Below are 12615 nucleotides of genomic sequence, written 5' to 3' on the forward strand. Positions count from 1 at the left end.
TCTCGGGTTCATCACCGCCATTTGGTTACACTAGTTGGTTATTGCATCTCCGAGCAACATAGGTTGCTTGTATATGATTATGTACCTAACAACACTCTCCATTATCATCTCCATGGTACATGCCTCATCTTCTTAAACCATAAACTTATCTTTTTTATAGCTACATAAACTTCAATGCTTGTGTCTTCACAGCTCCAGGAAGACCAGTTATGACTTGGGAAACTAGGGTAAGGGTCGCTGCTGGCGCAGCTCGTGGAATCGCATACTTACATGAAGACTGTAAGTTTTTTCTGCTGCTTTTTGATTTTGGTTATGATATTAATTTTGTTTCCTTCTTATGTTCTGCTTCTCGCTTTGGCAGGTCATCCCCGCATTATTCACCGTGACATTAAATCATCCAACATACTTTTAGATAACAGCTTTGAAGCCTTGGTAACATCATATTAGCTTGGTTCTAGTCATTAAACAGTCTTCTGTTTCACCTTACTGAACTCTTTAGAAAGTTTTTTCACAGGTTGCGGATTTTGGTCTTGCTAAAATAGCACAAGAACTGGATTTAAACACACACGTCTCTACACGTGTAATGGGAACCTTTGGGTGTGTGTGTTATGCACTACTTATTAGAATGTTCTTTGTGTGCAAATCAACTACTCACAGAAGAACTAACCTTTTTTTAACTGTTGAATTTTCTTAGGTACATGGCTCCTGAATATGCAACAAGTGGAAAGCTGTCTGAAAAAGCGGATGTGTACTCGTATGGGGTAATACTGTTGGAGCTTATAACTGGCCGCAAACCTGTAGATACGTCTCAGCCACTTGGTGATGAGAGCCTTGTTGAGTGGGTAAGCTCTAAGTAGAATATAAATTGCAGAGTGGTGACCTGATATTTCTTGAATTTCCATGATTTGGTAAGTGTCCTTTAACCCCCTCTGGTTGGAAAAATCTTTCCAGGCAAGGCCCTTGCTTAGTCAAGCAATCGAAAAGGAAGAATTTGACGAACTAGTCGATCTGAGGCTAGGGAACAACTTCATCCCAGGAGAGATGTTCAGAATGGTAGAAGCTGCGGCTGCATGTGTCCGCCACTCAGCTGCAAAAAGACCAAAGATGAGCCAAGTGGTGAGAGCTTTAGACACACTTGAAGAAGCAACGGACATAACGAACGGAATGAGACCAGGACAGAGCCAAGTGTATGACTCGAGACAACAATCTGCTCAGATAAGGATGTTTCAGAGAATGGCTTTTGGTAGTCAAGATTATAGTTCTGACTTCTTTGATCGGTCAGAGTCACATAGTAGCTGGGGAAGTCGTGACCAGTCCAGATTTGTCCCTTAGTAGTCTTAATGGTTTTATGCCACTTTTTCTTTCCCCTTAAAACATGTCCCTTCTTGTATATTCTTTTGCATGATTTAATGTATCTTTAAAAATATACACATACACATAAATTTAATACTCTATTGATTTAAACCCTCAGTTCAAAACAAGTTGACATGTGGTTGAAGCTCGGGGAGAAAATGCCAACTCCTTTAACATGTCAAGTGTTAGAAACAAACTTGGTGGAAACGAGATTGTTACCACCTTTAAGTGACAAGCGTTTTCTAAGATATAAACCACAATGTCTCTCTCTTGTGGTGTTCCTAAGTATCCCGACCAGTTGAAAATTTGTAGACTGGACAAAAAGCATTTAGGAACAAGACTCGGTTGATTCCAGCAAATCATAAATTCATGCTCCTGATCATCCTCATGTTCCTAACACCAAACAGAAGAATTAGATTAAAACCGTATCAGACAACCAAAAGAGTAGTAGTTTATCGAAGAAGCTTACTTCATCAAGGAAGATGTTTAATACTCGTAAGTTAGGAGAATCCTTAAGCAACTGGCCAAGGAGATTCAACGAATCCTCTTTGCACACACATAGGTTCAGATGCTCGAGCTGGTTGAAAACAAAACCATCACCGTACACATCCTGCCCACAAAACCAAAATTCTTAACAGATATAAATTAACGAGATTAACAACTTGTAGTTGATAAATCGAAACTATCTTACCTGTGAACATATTCTAAGACGCTTAACAAATGTGATTGATCTAATAAGACACATTAGATCAGGGAATTCAAAAACACTGACAAATGCTTCCCTCAGCTTAGGCATATTCTTAATAAAACAATGGTGTTGAAAATAATTCCAATCCTCAAGTTTCAGATAGTTCAAAGAAGGAGTATCTATCACATACCCATCTACACCCAAGTCCTTAGCTATAAAGATCCTTAAACTCTGTAAAGACGGGACGATAATAGTGAACTCTTTGATATCGTTACCCTCATAGAAAAACACTGACAGGTCTTCGAGAACATGACACATAGATAGAAGCTCTTGAAGAGATTTCCCATCTACTAGTTTCACATCTTCAAGTTGCAAAGTTCTGAGAGAGGGGAGACAAACCGTAGAGGGAACATCCATAAGAACCATGTCTTTGAGTTTCAAGATCACAAGCGATTTGCAGCTAAACAAGCTACTCGGGAATATGTTTCCATTAGCCAAGTTATAAGAAATTTCCAGCTCACGTACATGGCGAGAAACTACAATCTCAACCCACTTTCTGATATAATTAGGTTTAATATCCTTACCAAATAAGTTGAGACACAAGCTTTCAATGACCGGGGCTCTATGTAATGGCAGCTTCTTGTCAATAAAATTACGAAGGCCTCGGTTACTGTAATTAATTAACCCCCTCTTTGTTTTGTATTTGAGTTTAGGCAACCACATCCAAAGAAACTCCCAACGCATAAAATGCTAGTGGACACAGCTTTTTTAGTCGGAAGAAACAATAATATCTTAACCAGCAAGTCATCATGCAATGCACTGATTTTGTCCATATAGAGATACTGGTACTGAAAAAGAGAAAAACACCACAAATTCAATAAGGTTCCTTTTTAACCCCTAGCAAACGAACTGCCAAGAGAAAACACAGAACACAGCACATTGGAATGGACAAAAACCCTAGAAAATAAAAAACCATGAATGTTCTAGTGGGCCTGAGCGTGGGCCAGACTTCATGTGAACTTTTTTTATTTCTTTAAAAGTGTTGGCGGTTTTTTTACTAAAGATTGTTGTAAACCTACAACGAAGACCAAACCTTGTTTATAAAACCTCCTTTGATCATGATCTATGATTTGATGCATAATCTGAACCGGCAGTAACCTTTAACAATCTTCTTTTGAGAGACCTTCCTATGTCAAAATTCGCCCTTTACCAATCATCATGTACAATAATACTACTCTCAACTGCACTTTGATATGGAATTGATAATAGCTAAAACCTTTTTATATAGATGAAAACAAAACAACAAAAAAACTTCCTAAAGAGAATGACTCTTTATCCTCGGTTTAACCGATAAATCCTAAGTCCCTCCCAAACTCATATATGTATGAGGTTCACAAACGAGCTTCAAACCCTACTTATCAGAAAACAAGACACCAAACCTAATTAAATAAATTAACTAAACGTAAAAGAGATATCCAATGAAATAGGTAAAAAAGTTTAAAATATAATTTTTTACTAATAAAAAACTAAAACTTGCGGACAAGGAACATTTTTCATTGAATTATATAGAGTTCGAAGTGTTTAAAATAATCATGAAAAATCTTCGAAGTGCTTTTGTTCTGTGTCTGTGATAATGTTTCATATACTAATTAGTATCTTTTTGGCGGCACATAAATCTTAATGCCCCCGATCGACATGGCCATGTTTGGCATTTGGCAATGAGTCGCAGAGATTGCGACTGAAACAAATAAAAAAGGCCTTGATTTCTTTTTCTACTCTTCTTTATCTCCCATGTTTTTCTGTCGCGCGATTTTAAAAATAGGATTTAAGAATCGTTAGAACTATTAGCGCCTGCATACATACCTTATTTTGAAGTTCCAACAATCGCACGATCAGAAGCCATTGCTGAAGCTGATTCACGGAAAGGATAAAATTTTAATTTTAATTGAGAGATCTAAAATATCAGTCATACTTTTAAAAGGATCGCACGTCTCCCAAAATAACAAGGCGTTAATATTTTTTACTTGATCAATGACTTATCAAACATCAATTTCCCAAAATCAAAACGAATTCCATGAACATCTTATATAGATAACCCTAGCTTTCATTTCTCAAAGTGAGAGGATTTTTTTTTTGTCAAATCAAAAATTTCAATTAAATTAAGTATTACAAACCGGGAGAGAGATGAGAGCCGATTTAGCTAAACCGTCGGCTATTCTATTGTTTTCTCTCTTAACAAAATGGAAACTACAAATCTCAAAACGAAGCGATAGATTCAGGATGTTGTGTTGAATCCTGTAGAATTCCTTTGTAAAGGGCTCTAAATTGAGTGCTTTGAATAGCTATTGCGAATCTGAAGCAAAAGATTTTTTTTGGATACCCAGATCGAGGGCTTGATGGAGAGCAGAGAGTAAGGCCAGTGCTTCTGCCAGAAGGGGGTACTCACGTTTTGTGCTATTGTACTGCCCTGTTTCTCCGAGTTCGATAGACAATCGAGAAATATCCATCCCAGCCCCGCCAAGCTGCGTCGAAGAAGCATCAGATCGTGTCTGGACTAATCGCCGGATTTGTCTGGATCTGAGTAGTTTTAGGAGTCTGTAAAGGCGGATCTTGTGCTGCTAACCATTCTCTCGCTTGGTGTATGGCTAAATTTATGGTTTCCAAGTCACTTGTGGTCGAAGATCTTCTTGTTCCTGGTAACCCATAATGCCCACATAATCCATGGTGAGAAAGTGCCTTGTCCTATTCCCGTCGGAGGTAAGCAAATTATATTTTTGGTGGCTTCGATACCTTGGCGCATGCTGCTGAATAGATCTGAGGTCATAGGGTGTTTAAGAGGAGCTAGATTCCATACTTGTTTGGCAAATGGACATTGAAGAACAAATGGAGGCATGATTCATGTGCATTACAATGGGGGCACAAAGCGACCGGGTTGATGTTTCTATTTTGAAGATTGCTTCCAACCGGGAGAGCATTGTTTAGGCCTTTCCAGAGCAGAAATTTCACTTTTGGGGAGCATCGGAGATTCTAGACCTCTTTGAGCCAATTAAAGTCTTGTAGAGTCGCATCTGGGCCTGACTAGCGCTTCTCGTCTTTTGATGCCTCATTGTATCCTCATTTGGCAGTGTATACCCCTAATGATGCAGCATAACATCGATCCTTGATGGGCCTTCTTTATGTGTTGCTTGGCCATCAAGTTACTGTTTTATTCGGGCTTTATTTCTTTTACGGTTATGTCGGTTTTATCATCATTGGGTTAGGGACTAGGGTTTTGTTTTGGATTTTCCTGCACCTCTATAATTAGAGGACGCAACAGCATTGTATATTCATTCATAATTTTGCATCAATAAAAGATAAAAAAAGAGGTAGTCTTAACTACCTAAAAAAAGCTTTGTTTGTCAAAGCCCTACAAGGAGGACTTGCAACCTCGTCGATCTCAATCTCACAAACTCGATATCGACTTCATCTCGTTCGTTTTCGCCTCATCTTCTCTCATCACCACCACCGTTCACGTTTGCTCTGTTTTTCTTCATCAAAACAGAGTATCGATCCAGTTTTGCTTCCGCCCCCATATCAGTTGGTATCAAATTCACTTTCGTTCCTGGATTTGATCATGCCTCCTAATCCACTAAAGAACGAGACTGGTGGAGAACATCAACCTGATCCGACCATTGATTGGATCGACTTCCGAGACACTCTCCTCGCTTCTCAACTGGCTATGCAGACTTCCATCCAATAGTTAAGCCAAACTTTGCTCAGACATCTCGGTAACGAACCCGCACGTTCAGCTGCAGCTGTTGCAGTCGATGGACAACAAGAACCGCTCAACGTTAATCAACAACTCATGGTGGGTGGTGAGCGTCCACAAAGTCGGAAAGAGAATCTCGCGGTTATAGAGGAACCTCCACGGCGCGACCTTGTACAATACCGCCCATAAGAACAGCGGTACAACGACTCACGTTGGGAACAAGGTCTTCACGTGGACATTCCAGAGTTTCACGGTGGTATTCGTGGAGATAATTTACTCGATTGGTTGGTAGCGGTGGAAGAAATCATTGACTTTAAAGGGGTTCCCGTCGAACGTCAAGTAGCCTTAGTCGCCATGAAATTTTGTGGTGATGCATCCTCCTGGTGGCAGCAAACCAAAACTACTCGTGCACGTGCGGGAAAAACACCAATACATACGTGGGAAAAATTGAAGAAAAAGCTGAGGGAGACTTTTCTTCCCCACAACTATGATCGTCTTCAATACACAAAGTTTCAAAACTTGAAACAAGGAGCTCGTTCGATAGATGAGTATGCAGAAGAGTTTAACTTATTGCTAACTAGGAATGAGATTTTTGATACCCAAGTTCAGGTTGTTTCACGGTTCATTTAAAGCCACAACTCCAGAATTTTTTAATTCCGTTTGACCCTACAACAATAGCTGAAGCTCACAGACGCGCTTCGTCGTTTGAACATCAACTAAGGACATCCTCCTGGAACTCTTCTACTTACAGATCACGGTAAACCGAACAACAACCTCCACCATTGTTGCGGGACACGACATAACAACATAGGCCTGATTCAGGTAATACAACAAAAGAGGAGGAACACGGCTTACGTTGCTCTGCCCGCAATGCCCTTTGTTGCTATACATGTGGCGAACCTGGTCATCGCCAAACCGGATGTCCAAAACAGACTCTCTGTGGCTTGCTTTCTGAAGAGAAAAGTCACACGTCGGACCCACCTTCATCGGACGAGGAACATGAAGACCATGCGGAGAACATTTATCATACAACTCGTGATGTAGACACGTCCCTTGTTATTCAACATGTGTGTTTGACACCCCAACAACGTGAGGAACATTGGCTCTGCACAAACATCTTTCGTTCCACATGTACAATTCGCGGGAAGATCTGTACGTTCATTATCGATTCAGGGAGTTGTCGTAATGTAATCGCCGACGCTGCGGTAAAGAAACTTGGTTTACAGATCGATACTCATCCAAGACCTTATTCTCTTTATTTTTTTCAAAATGGAATAGCTACTCGTATTTCACAAAGAGCTTTGGTACCTTTCTCCATTGGACCATTTTACAAGGATCGGTTTTACTTTGACGTTGCTCCAGTGGACATAAGTCATCTCATCTTGGGAAGACCATCGGAATATGATCGCAAGATTATACACGATGGGGTCCGTAACACTTATCCGTTCATTTGGGAAACACACAATATTCTGCTCCTACCTTCGCGAGAGCACTCGTTCACGACGACGCCAGCTCCATCAGACACTTTTGATTCCTCCAAGAAGTCTACGTCATCGGCACCATCATTTTTTTGTTCCCACTCTGTTTTTGAGAAGGAAATGTAGAATGCTGATCTCGCGTTTGCCCTGATCACAGTACCACCAATGGATGTCGCATGTTCTACTCCCCTTTCCGCCGCCATGGAGACTGTTTTGGTTGATTTTGCGGATGCGTTTCCGGATGAATCACCGTTGGGACTTCCACCCCTTCGTAATATTCAACATCAAATTGATCTTGCTCCTGGAGCTACACTTCCTCACCAGCCACATTATCACATGAGTCCACAAGAACATGAAGAGTTGCGTCGGCAAGTCGAGGACTTACTACGCAAAGGTCATATCCGAGAAAGTCTTAGTCCGTGTGCAGTTCCTGCTTTGCTCATTCCACAAAAGGATGGTTCATGGAGAATGTGTGTTGATAGCCGTGCCATCAACAAGATCACCGTCCGGTACCGTTTTTCGATGCCGCGTCTAGATGACCTTCTTGAACAGATTGGCAAAGCTTGTATTTTCTCCATAATCGATTTGAAGAGCGGGTATCATCAAATTCGAATTTGCCCCGGAGATGAGTGGAAGACAGCCTTTAAAATGCGGGAATGTCAATTTGAGTGGCTGGTCATGCCGTTTGGGTTATCCAACACTCCAAGTACTTTTATGCGCGTGATAGATCAGGCCCTTCGTCCATTCATTGGTAAATTTGTGGTGGTGTATTTTGATGATATTCTCATTTTTAGTTAGTCGCTGGATGAACACGTCTCCCACCTTCGTGACATACTCCTTGTTTTGCGGCAAGAAAAATTGTTTGCGGTCGTCAAAAATGTGAGTTTGGGACGTCAGAAGTCAAGTTTTTGGGTTATGTTGTTTACGACAAAGGTTTGTCCGTTGACAGTGATAAAGTCGAAGCTATTCGCTCCTGGCCACTCCCACGTTCAGTCACTGCTGTTTGCAGTTTTCACGGCCTTGCTTCCTTCTATCGACGCTTTGTCCACAATTTTAGTTCCATCATGGCTCCCATTACTGATTGCATGAAAAACAGACATTTTGAGTGGACTCCCGCAGCTAATACGACATTCGAAGACATCAAACATAAGCTCACTACAGCTCCGATTTTGGTCCTCCCTGATTTCTCTCTTACCTTTGAGCTCCATTGTGATGCTTCTAACTTGGGAGTTGGGGCTGTTCTAGTGAGCAAAGCCGACCGGTGGCGTTTTATAGGGAGAAATTAAATGGAGCACGACAATGCTACATCACTTATGATGTTGAATTTTACGCAATTGTTCAAGCCATTAAACATTGGTGTCATCACTTAGTCCACCGCAACTTTGTGTTGTTTACCGACCATGACGCCTTACGACACCTGGATAGTCAAGCTAAGGTATCTTCTCGTCATGATTCTTGGACTGCGTTTTTGCAACAATTTACATTCTCTATCAAGCGTCAGTCGGGAAAGACAAACCGGGTGGCTGACGCTTTAAGCCGACGACATTCTCTGTTAGCCACTGTTCATATATTTGTTCCGGGATTTGCAATGTTTGCTGAGTTGTATAAGACATATCCTTTCTTTTCTAGTGTGTTTACAGAAGCTGAACAAGGCAGTTCCGATGACTACTCTATTCATGATGGTTTTCTTTTCAAGGGCTTACGTATTTGTGTTATGGAGTCTATTTTTTGTTTACAAATTATTCAAGAACTTCATATGGAAGGCCATGTGGGATGTGATCGTACATTGCAGTTGGTCTCATCGTCATATTTTTGTCCTACGTTGCGGCATGATGTGGAACGATATGTCGAACGTCGTCGTATTTATCAGCAGGCTAAGGGTAAAGCATCCAACGCTGGGCTGTATCTTCCTCTCCCGTTCCTACTCAACCATGGACTGATGTTAGCATGGATTTTGTGTTGGGCCTTCCGCAAACTCAGCGTGCGAATGATTCCATATTTGTCGTTGTTGATCGTTTTTCGAAGATGGCACATTTTATTCCATGTAAGAAGACAACAGATGCATCCACGGTGGCTACATTGTTTTTCTGTGACATTTATTATCTACATGGGCTTCCGCAGTCCATTGTGTCTGACCGTGATACCAGATTTTTGAATCATTTTTGGAGATCGTTGTGGAAATTGTTACGTACTAGCTTGGAAATGAGTTCAGCATATCATCCTCAAACAGACGGTCAAACTAAAGTGACTAATCGGACATTGGGTGACTTGTTGACGTGTTTAGTGGGTGATAATGTTAAGAGTTGGAATGCTAAATTGTGTCAAGCCAAATTTGCGCACAACCATGCCTTTAACTGCAGCCTTGGTTTCAGTCCTTTTTGTGTTGTGTATGGTGTAATGCTGCGCTGTCCTCTTGATTTAACGACGCTCCCAGATCACACTCGTTTGCATGGCCATGCTCTTGATTTTGTCGAGGAATTACAAACGATGCACAAACAGGCGAAGGAGTATTTGGACAAAGCGACTGCCAAGTATAAAGAAGCGGCGGATCGGAAAAGTTGTGCCATTGTGTTTTAGCCCGGGGATTTGGTTTGGGTCTATCTCACTAGGGACCGTCTTCCACTTCGTGATTACAACAAGCTCAAGTCCAAAAAAAATTGCTCCCGTCGAGGTTCTCGCACGTATCAATGACAATGCTTATCGCGTTCAACTTCCGCCTCACTTACGAACTCACAACGTTTTCAACATTAAACATTTGTCTCCTTTTCGTGGGGATAATGAGGATCTTGATTCTGGGACGAATCCTTCTCAACAGGGACGATCCTTGATGGGCCTTCTTTATGTGTTGCTTGGCCATCAAGTTACGGTTTTATTTGGGCTTTATTTCTTTTACGGTTATGTCGGTTTTATCATCTTTGGGTTAGGGAGTAGGGTTTTGTTTTGGATTTTACTGCACCTCTATAATTAGAGGACGCAGCAGCATTGTATATTCATTCATAATTTTGCATCAATAAAAGATAAAAAAGAGGTAGTCTTAACTACCAAAAGAGCTTTGTTTGTCGAAGCCCTACAAGGAGGACTTGCAACCTCGTTGATCTCGATCTCATAAACTCGATATCGACTTCATCTCATTAGTTTTTGCCTCATCTTCTCTCATCACCACCACCGTTCACGTTTGCTCTGTTTTTCTTCATCAAAACAGAGTATCGATCCAGTTTTGCTTCCGCCCCCATATCATCTAATGTAGTAGCTAGCCAGAGTTATCGATCAAGTGCATCTAGCTTACTTGGTCTGAGTAGGAGAATCTCTCCCTCTTGGTAAGGTAGGATTTGTCATATCTTCTCTTGGTCCCACTCCTTAGAGACAGGACATATGAGATCTTGAACTCGCATATGTTGTGAATCTTTTGGTGGTTGTCCCATGGGTGTAATATGAAAGGTAAGAGAGATCCAGGGATCATACCATACAGAGGTAAGCATCCGGATTAACACATGTGTGATTGGTTTTCAGATATTATGTTTTGCAGGATCGGTTGGAGTCTTCTGGACAACAGCTTGGAAATAATTTTATAGAAGACAGAGCACAACGCAATCGTGTGCTGTATTTTTGGGATAAGCCGAATATGAGTTTTATTGATAGATTGTTGGACCTCTAGAATGATATTCGGTCCTACCGTGTTCCAATTGGATTGGAAAAACTGGCAGAAAAACTGTCGGGTCCCGGAGCTTTATCGGGGTGGATAGAGAAACTAGCCTTTCTGATTTCTGTAGGGGAGTGAAGATCAATCAGGGAGTTGTTCATCTCATAGGAGATACATGGTTTAATTGCTTCACTGACAGTAATTTGTCTCTCTCATGGATACGAGGTGAACATCTCCTTGAAGTACAACCAGTAATAACTCGGAGAATGTTTTCTTCCTCATGTACAGGTAAGCCCTCTTTATCCTCTAACACCGAGAATTTATTTATTATCGTTCTACCTCTGGTGGTTGCATGAAAATATCCCGTGTTTTTATCACCAAGAGCTAACCATAACTGACGACTTCTTTGTTTCTATTATTCCTCTTCTCCTTGATATGCAGACAATAGTGCATTGTTCAAAGATGAGATATCCCCTTGGTTTGGATTTTTGCTTGACATTGCCATCTCAAGTTTCCCTTTGAGATCCTCAATCAGGTGGCGGCTATTCAGGTATTTAGCTTTAGACCACAAAATGATTTCAGATCGACATCGCTTAAACAGCCAGGCCTCTTGAACAAGTTTTGTTACTTTGTCGTGTTGTTTGAGCTTTCGATCATACCAGAATATACCTTTTTTCTTCTTCTTGGTTAGGTCCAATTGAGTGATCAGGGGACGGTGGTATGACCCTTCAAAATTTAGGTACTCGCAGTGACTAAAAGGATATTTCTCTGCCCACAAGCCATTGGACATTGCTCTATCGAGTCTGCAGAGTATAAGATGGTTATTCCTTTGTCCTCTCCATGACAGAAAATCGCCAGAGTGATGTAAATCATATAGATCACATTCTTCCATGAAAGATTTGATGTCAACAAAGGTCCCTTCATGTCTTATGGGGCCTCCTTGTTCTCTGATGCCTTGATGATGTCATTAAAGTCCCTAGTAAGGAACCAAGGGTCTTCCCTGCTCTGCCCCAGTAGGGTTAGCTCGTCTCAAATAAGTTTCCTTTTTGTTCTGTCTGGCTCTCCGTAAACAAAAGTGGCAAAGAAACTCTTTCTTTCTGCTTTAATCCTTGTATCAATGTAGTTGTGACAACTCGAGATGATTGAGACCTCTACCTCTTGTTTCCACAGCAAAGCTAGACCTCCCCCTCCTAGACTATGTGGAGAGACAAGGTGGTGGGATTGAAAGTTCAGGCATTGGAGAGATTTGAGCACAACATCATCAGGTTTCTTTGTCTCCATGAGTAATATTAGTTCCGGTGAGATCTTGGAGTTGATCTCTTGAAGTCGTTGGACTGTTATGGGATTCCCCAAACCACAACAGTTCCAACTCAAAACCTTTAAGGAAGAGGATTGGGTGGATTGTGAAAATCCACCTTCTTCTTAACCATGGCCGATATGATTTTTCCATTTGGGCCAGTTCTCCTTGATGATGGGTTTCCCCCGATCTTAAGATTAATAGCTTTTTGTTTTGGTACATGTTTGGGGCATGGAATGCTTGATTCACCTTTGGTAGCAGATCCTCCCTTCAGGTGTGTTCTTCTTGTAGGTGAGCCCTAAACCAGGCAGAGATTCCTTTTGCTAGATTTAGCACCTGAAAGTCTCAATGGGTTTTGTTTCGAGGTTTTTGGAGAGGTGGTCTACCTCTTTTTTTTTTTTTTTTTTTTTT

At 41.2% G+C, this 12615-nt stretch overlaps 1 protein-coding gene and 1 pseudogene across 3 annotated transcripts in view; one reads left to right on the plus strand and one right to left on the minus strand.

The window, feature by feature from the left end:
- LOC104719522 (proline-rich receptor-like protein kinase PERK8) overlaps positions 1-1467 on the plus strand; it is a 4593-nt gene extending 3126 nt beyond the window's left edge. For 2 of the 3 annotated variants that reach the window (XM_010437461.2, XM_019231369.1), the window contains 6 exons: positions 25-115; positions 193-279; positions 362-432; positions 515-597; positions 695-842; positions 952-1467. In XM_010437461.2, the coding sequence (XP_010435763.1) occupies positions 25-115; positions 193-279; positions 362-432; positions 515-597; positions 695-842; positions 952-1332 (861 nt within the window). In that variant the 3' untranslated portion in view covers positions 1333-1467. The remainder of the gene's footprint in view (positions 1-24; positions 116-192; positions 280-361; positions 433-514; positions 598-694; positions 843-951) is intronic. The other variant, XM_010437462.2, reaches the window with a different exon arrangement.
- Positions 1468-2874, minus strand: LOC104720583 (annotated as a pseudogene).

The sequence above is a fragment of the Camelina sativa genome, chromosome 10 (genome assembly GCF_000633955.1).
Source record: "Camelina sativa cultivar DH55 chromosome 10, Cs, whole genome shotgun sequence".
NCBI classification, from domain to species: Eukaryota; Viridiplantae; Streptophyta; class Magnoliopsida; order Brassicales; family Brassicaceae; genus Camelina; species Camelina sativa.